The sequence below is a fragment of the Phocoena phocoena genome, chromosome 8, assembly GCF_963924675.1.
Source record: "Phocoena phocoena chromosome 8, mPhoPho1.1, whole genome shotgun sequence".
Lineage (NCBI taxonomy): Eukaryota > Metazoa > Chordata > Mammalia > Artiodactyla > Phocoenidae > Phocoena > Phocoena phocoena.
Window position 1 is genome coordinate 47,019,618 of NC_089226.1, and position 7,335 is coordinate 47,026,952.

The 7,335-nt window shown below is 39.5% G+C and overlaps 1 protein-coding gene across 3 annotated transcripts in view; it reads right to left on the reverse strand.

The window, feature by feature from the left end:
• EED (embryonic ectoderm development) overlaps positions 1 to 6,530 on the reverse strand; it is a 33,246-nt gene extending 26,716 nt beyond the window's left edge. For 2 of the 3 annotated variants that reach the window (XM_065881654.1, XM_065881652.1), the window contains exons 1-2: positions 5,938 to 6,051; positions 561 to 713 (exon numbers count right to left, since the gene is read on the reverse strand). In XM_065881654.1, the coding sequence (XP_065737726.1) occupies positions 561 to 713; positions 5,938 to 6,051 (267 nt within the window). Of the gene's footprint in view, positions 1 to 560; positions 714 to 5,937 lie in introns of all 3 variants that reach the window. The other variant, XM_065881653.1, reaches the window with a different exon arrangement.
• Between the last annotated feature and the right edge of the window lie 805 nt (positions 6,531 to 7,335).

A 7,335-nucleotide genomic window follows, 5' to 3' on the forward strand; every position in this document is an offset into this window, starting at 1 on the left:
AAGTAAATATCAATAATCCTTTTTAAAAATAAAAACACTATTGAGGAAGGTAGTAACCTAAGTAACTCCAACTTATTTTTTCCAAATATTGAACATTCAAAAAATTTTTTAATTTCTACCTTTTTCTTTGAAAACAATTACAAATAAAAGAGTTAAATTTTTAAAGACTGCACAAAGACATCTGTTTCAATTTATGCTAACTCAAAGTTAATGAGTCACATTCAGTTTTTTTCAGTAACAGGTACCAGAAAGTGGCTTATGCTTTTAAGTTTTACCAAAATATGAAGAGTAACATTTCTCAAAATCAATAAAAACAGTAAAGAAAAACCAGATGCAATACTAGGTACTACCCATTTGATGTAAAATAAACAAAAAAAGCTAAACAAATGTGGAATGGATTATAATAACTATGCAGTCTGCCCTACAAACAAAACTTCAGATTATTATAATTTTATAATATTTTTAACTTGACAGAGTATCTTGAGCATAAAATGTTTACCACTGAGAAATAACTCTGGAACCCATCATTCAGCACATAGACTGTGTCTTTCTGTACATACCTTGAGACTATTTACACATTTGAAAGAATATTTGCATTTCTTTGACTTCCATTTTCCCTTCCCCCAACTTTTCCTTCCAGGCGCATTTGGCGTATTTGTAGGTGTATCAGGGCGTTCAGTGTTTGTACCACTTTCTATACTGACAGCATCATCCTATGAGCAGCAAATCAGAAAAAATTATATGAAACAGCAATACTGTACTTAGGAAATGAGTTCATACTGGGTAGCTACTGACTGGCCTAAAAGAATTAATTAATAAATCCTGCAAGAAATGAAGAAATTTATTCTTGTCTCCAAATAAAAATAAAACACAAACACATTAGGATTTGTGGATATTTGATATTTCAGCAAAAATATAAACAAAAAAGCTAACCACGATGACGCTAATGGTAAGAATAATACTGCCTTTAAATAACAAGGCACTGGTCTGTGCCAGCCACTTTACTACATTGCCTCACTTCATCTTTACTGCTCTTCATACAAGGTACTGTTAGATAAGGAAGTGTTGCTTAGAGAGCCTAAATGGTGTCTTGCTGGTTAGGGCTGCTGGTATTCAAAACCAAAAGCTATGACTCCTAAATCTGACTGACCTACATGTCTTCATAATTTATTTGACTGCTGCTCAGTTTGGAGCATGGGAGTGGGTGGCCGTTTGAGGCTACAATGTTAGCGCTTCCTACTTTAGATGAAAATCCTGATTATCATTCAAACTCTGCTTATTTATAACACTTAAACCATTTTTTTAGGTTCTACATGTTATGTGCTATATACAAGTGAAATCTGACTCATAGCTCTAAAATACTCATATAATAGAGCTCCAGAAACTCACTGTAAAGTAAAATCCTTCCAAATGTAGAAGTGACTGCAGGAAACCTTGAAAATTCACCTAACTTATACCTTGTCTCCAGTCCACAAGCTATATTAATGGTCCTCTACTCTGAGAAGAGGATTTCACTACCTCCTTTGATTACATATTCCAAAGTGTTTCTTGGAATAAAGAGATTTATTTAAACCTATATCACCTTAGGGCAGTAGTTACTAAATTCATTCCAGAGGAAGCTTTTTTTCATGGAGTGCCTATTAACACCTATGAGAACACATATTAGGAACCATTGTCTTAGAGGTTATTTCTAAACTACTGCTTCCTAAAGTTGGTTTTATGATATTATAGAACATTAAAAATTAACTGGAGTATCAAAAAGTTTATTAAAAATTCATATTAATTCCTTAAAAACTATATGGTATTATACAGTAGTTCTTAGGGGTGGTTTTTCAAACCGAATGGTTCCTACCAAAATGGAACGCTTTAAAAAAAAATACACAAATCATTCTAAAATATACTGGTTATCTAGGGTGAAAGAGAATGAAGTGGATAGATGGCACATAGTAATGCTCAATATCTAGACTGTAATTTAATGTAAATATAATCAGCTTTTATAGATATAGAAATGTAAAACTTTAGAGTTCAGTTCCTAGGTTGAAATCACTGCGTTTTTTGTTGCTGTTGTTGTTTTAATATATATTTACTTATTTATTTAGGCTGCCCGGGGTCTTAGTTGTGGCATGCATGTGGGATCTAGTTCCTTGACCAGATACTAAACCCGGACCCCCGCAATGGAAGTGCAGATTCTTACCCACTGGACCACTGGGGAAGTCCTGAAATCACTGTTAATCTCTATTTCTCCCTACCTTTCAGTTGTATTTACACAGTTAAAACCTAGTGTAGAAAACAATTTTGTGTTTCACTGGAAAACTATTTAACTACTGCATGCTCCTCCGTGTTATCAGATTCTAACCCCCTTCACTGCCTTTGAACAATCTTACATCTCTTACACTGCGCATAATCCAAAGGTAGAGGTTCAAAATGTCTTCCCTTTCACGCTGAAGAAAAGTTTTTGTCTCCATTTGCCATTTCATCTCTACATTCCTTTAATCCATATACATTTGTACTGTTTGACTTACACTTGCCCAGTTCCCTCATATGAGTAAAATAAAATGTTTCTGAAAATTTATTCTTTTTCTGAAAATTATCTTTCAACACTAGAGAAATGAAATAATACAACGGTTAGACATTCACTAGCTTCTTCCCAGTCTGGAAAATTCTTCTTTCCATTCTAAAAATTCAACTGCTAATCAAGAAGCCACACAAAACATTTGTTAATAATTGGGGCACATTACATGTATGTGTATGCGTGTGTGTGTATGTGTATAAACTTTTAACCACTTAATTTACCCATCTCCTCAAATAGGCAAATCAAGATCAAATGGAAATCGAGCAGTCAAATGGAAACGAAATACAGTCACAATGCTTTCACATTTTATCTTTAAATTCAAACCTTTCCTAAGTATCTAATATGTGTACAAACTGACTTCCACCTTGGCCCCTCCTCAAAATACAGAATGGTACTATGCAACATATATGGCACTACCATCTGCATTTGCTCAACAGGGAAACAGGGATAGTAATTTGGCCCTTAATCTTGCCACAGGCTGCTTAAGCAAAAGACATGTCTCCAGATTCAGCCTTCTGATCTCAGTACCAGACAACTATTAGTACTCTTCCATAAGCTAACTACTCTGCAGTCATATGAAAAAGTTAATAGAATGGCAGATACATATAAAACAAACTTAAAATAGGTCAGATGTTAACTAGATTTATTGTGCTGACCATTTTGCAATGTATACAAATATCGAATCATTACATTGTGCATCTGAAATAATGTTATTAGTCAATTATACCTCAATTGAAAAAAATTTTAATGTCCTTTCAATTCTTTGATTCACTTTAACCGTAGCAAGCGCTCAGACTACCTTCACTCCAACTCAAAAACACCACATTCTTTCCTCCACTTGCTTTTGGCCTTCCTGTCATTATTTGGCTCCCTCAAGAGTAAAATCACTGCCCTTGTTAGCTTTTTCTGAACTCATTTTTATAGAGTTCTCCACTCGCTTCCCTTAACTTATGTCCTAGATCTGGGTCCCTGGATGAAATTCAGAGGACCTGTGAACTTAAGCGGCAAAATAAACAAATACATAAATAAATTTAAAGTTGCACTTTAAGTTTCACTATCTTTAAGTGAAATCTATTACTTCCTTCTAGTATAATGCAGGCAGCATACATGCTAATGTTACTGTAGCTGTGACTTTCTCACCAATGAAATCAGGTATTTTTATATCACATTATAGTTGTTACAGATCTCAAAAATTGTCTATGCCCATCATAACTATCAGAGTCACTGCAGACCTAGTTACTTAATGTGCTAATAAAGAAGCACTTGATATTAAAGCACTTTATTAAAACAAATCTTAAATTTGTTTTTTAAAATTCTGTAACTTTTTTATAATTTTATCACTGATTTTGTTTGTAATCTTATATATTGTATTTTATACATTTGAAACTATTATTCTGAGAAGGTTTCACAGGATTTATTAAGGTGTCCAAAGCACAATAAAGGTTAAAAGTCCCAGCCAAATGGAGAAACCAAAACAACGGCTTAGTCCAATCATCTAGTTCTGAATAGCTTTAGTATGCATCAAGGAGTACATTCCTCTTAAGGGTCTGTAAAAAGAAAATAACCTTTCAATTTATTTGGTTCCCTGAAATTTTCCTCAGTCTAATAGGTTATTGACATTTTCATTACATTTCTGCCTGATTAATATGTGGAAGGGCCAGAAACATAAGTCTAGACAATGTGATTACAAAAGAAGTAATAGTAATTAACACTTGTATGATACTTATTAAGGAGCAGGCACTCTTTTCAGCACTTTACTTATATTATCTCATTTAATCCTCACAAACATCCCATGAGGTAAATACCGTTATTATCCCCATTTTTAAGATAAGAATCTAAGGCAACTAGGTCAAGCACCTTGCTCAAGATCAAGCAACCGGTAAGCAGTAGAGTGGGGATTTTAACCTAAGAGATCCAGTTTGTGCTCCTAGTCACTAACCTAATCTGCCTAGAGAAAGTTAAGAAGAGGTGGAAATACAACAGACACCAAGGGCTGGAATGAAGAGGGTCAAAAATGTTAGATCCCAATATATAATAAGATTGGGAAGCACAAACAGGAAAAAAACAGATTTAAAGTAACATTCAACACCTAAGCCTGCCAGAAATTTCAAGTCCAAATCCCACAAACTGACAATCTGCCAAATATCTTTCTTCTATCTGCAAAAAGAATTCTTTCCCATCTGTTCAGTGAAAATTCTGGTCTTGACACCATGCCATATATGTGCTTCAGTCGGTGATGCAGTGATGTAGAACTTAGGAACTGGGTGTGTAAGGTACAACATTTATTCTTAAAACTAGCTAAACTGAAAAAAAGAAGAACTTACACCACCTTCCTATAACACTTTAAAGGTTTAAAAAAGATAATCAGATGTTGTTACCTCGGAGGGTTCACATTTCAGAGTAGTAATTCGTTGAGTGAACTGTGAAGACATTTTGCTGACCTTATTGGATATAAACTTAAAACATGAAACTGAAAATTAATGTCAGTTCGGTCATTACTGGCGTCTCACCTAAAAACATTGGGATTAACTGTTGGGACGAACTAGAGCACTACCAAGATACATTTAAGAGTTAAAAAAAAAAAAATCTGATTCCAAAACACCTTACACATGCGAAGCCACGAGCCCACACCTAAAGACATCTACCCTAACCACAGCGGCCTAAAATCTTCCAGGTCATCCCCTTTATCTTGGTGAAAACTTACAAAAGAGTAACTGTCCCTTCTCATTCCTTCCTCAAGGGTCGTTTCCCCCTCCAAGTCAGTAGACGACCCTCTCAATCTTCCTCCTCCTGAAGAGAAGCCGACTGTCAGGCACGCCCCTTCTCCACGGACAAGACAGGAACGGACACAAAAGCCCCTTTAAAAGAGTCACCGAAATCTCTTACGTCTAAGAGCTAATCTTCCCATCCTGGACAGTCGGTAAGGGTCTACGAGTGACACGGAACCTAAATTCCTTTTTAAAAGTCCATTAACACACGCTGGCCCCTCCTTCCAACTGTCTTAGAAAAACCTCTAACTTGCCTTTTAAACTACTGGAATCTCAGATCCGCACTCTCCCAAAATCTGCCTAAAGGCCCAGACACTCCGCATGCACGCAAAAAGATCTCAGAGCCCTCTGACCTCCACCTCCACGCTCTCTCTAAAACCACTCTCCTTCGTCAAGTTTCCGCTCGCTCTCGGCCGCAGCTCAAAATCCCCGTAGAGGCAAGTTCGATGTTCTCCTCCACGCCCGCGTTTTCCTGAGTAGAGGGTGACACCTCTCCCTCCCCCCACAGCCGCCTGCCCGCCCCCGCGCCTACAGTTTAAAAAGAATTTGAAACTTTCACTCCAAAGTCCCGTCCGAACTGCTCAGCGCTGCACTCACATTCTCGTCTCCAGAGAGGTCCGGGTTGCTGTTCTCGTCGCTGCTCAGCTTCTGCTTCTTGGCCGCAGGCATGTCTGTTCCCGCCGGCGCTGTAGACACTTCCCTCTCGGACATATTCCTCCGCCTCCCTCCAGGTTCCTGCCGCCTAGGGCGGGGCCTCCGCCACACCGCCGTCAAGCAAGCCCGTCCGGAGCTTGCCGCAAAGTTGCCACTGCCGCCGCCACCTCCACCACTCCCCCCACTGTCGCAAACCGCGCCCAGCCGCCGAGGCGGGCGTGCGTGCGACCCCGCCACACTGCTGAAAAAGGGGCGCGCGCGCGCGCCCTCCCGCGCGGCTTCCTGGATCCTTCCCTTTCCCCACTCCCGTCTTGCCCTTTTCCCGCCGCCCTCCCGGCGGTTTGCACGGAGAGGTGTGATCCTTGGCTTTCGAGGGCAATATTTCGTACGTCCCCCTTCCCCACGACCGCCTCGAAAAAGGAGAGGCGGAACTCAGAGGGATGCCCCCTCACCACCTTCCTCCTTCCAAAGACGTTTCAGCCGCTATTGGCCCAATCCTTCGATCCCCGACCCGCTGCAAGGACTCGAAAGTCTGTGGAATGGACTAGCCTATCAATGTCCCAGGAGACGGGGGACGAGACGAGAAGTCACCTCTTGGTTTAGCGGTGTATGCCAAGGGTCCTTAATCTTGAACTCGGAAAATAACGCTCTCACATTATTCACGGAAGCTGATCACAATCTAATTTTCGGTTGCGAAGAGAAATTTTAAAATTGTAGGCTGCTTCTCACTTTCCTCCCCTACCTAGCAAATGGGAGTTACCCGCTAATGGGTGCGCATGCGCTGGGGCGTATTCTCGCGCTTGGTTGTCCGGACCCGCCTCCTCCAAGCCCCTCCTCTTTGAAATCTTGTTTGTGAACCAGGTAGTCTTCCACCGGGTTTCCGTAGTCCAGGATGGATTTCTAAACGCTGCAAAATCATAATCCCTGAATGCCTCGTAGTTTCTTGATGAATATTTATTCTAGTGAACGTTTATTGCGATGAATGTTTATCCTCGTCCAATTGGTACCAATATTGGGTAGGGTTTAGGTAGGAATATACTAAAATTATAATTCTAGACTCCAATGAGTTACATTCCAGAGTGCTTCTTTTACCTGTTAAAGGATTATCAAGGCCCTGAACGACAAGGCCTAAAAGTCAATGGTCATCTCCAAGCATGTATGCGACTGTGAGACAAATGACGGACAATATTTTTTGGCACACCAGATACAATAAAATTCTAGGGGAAGGCAACAAAACTGTTATGCTTCACCAAAATGTTTGCTGTGTTACTGTATCTGGGCGGTTGACAGGTGCCAAATACACTGGTGAGCCTCGTGGATTTGTTAGATGGGTGATTAAGA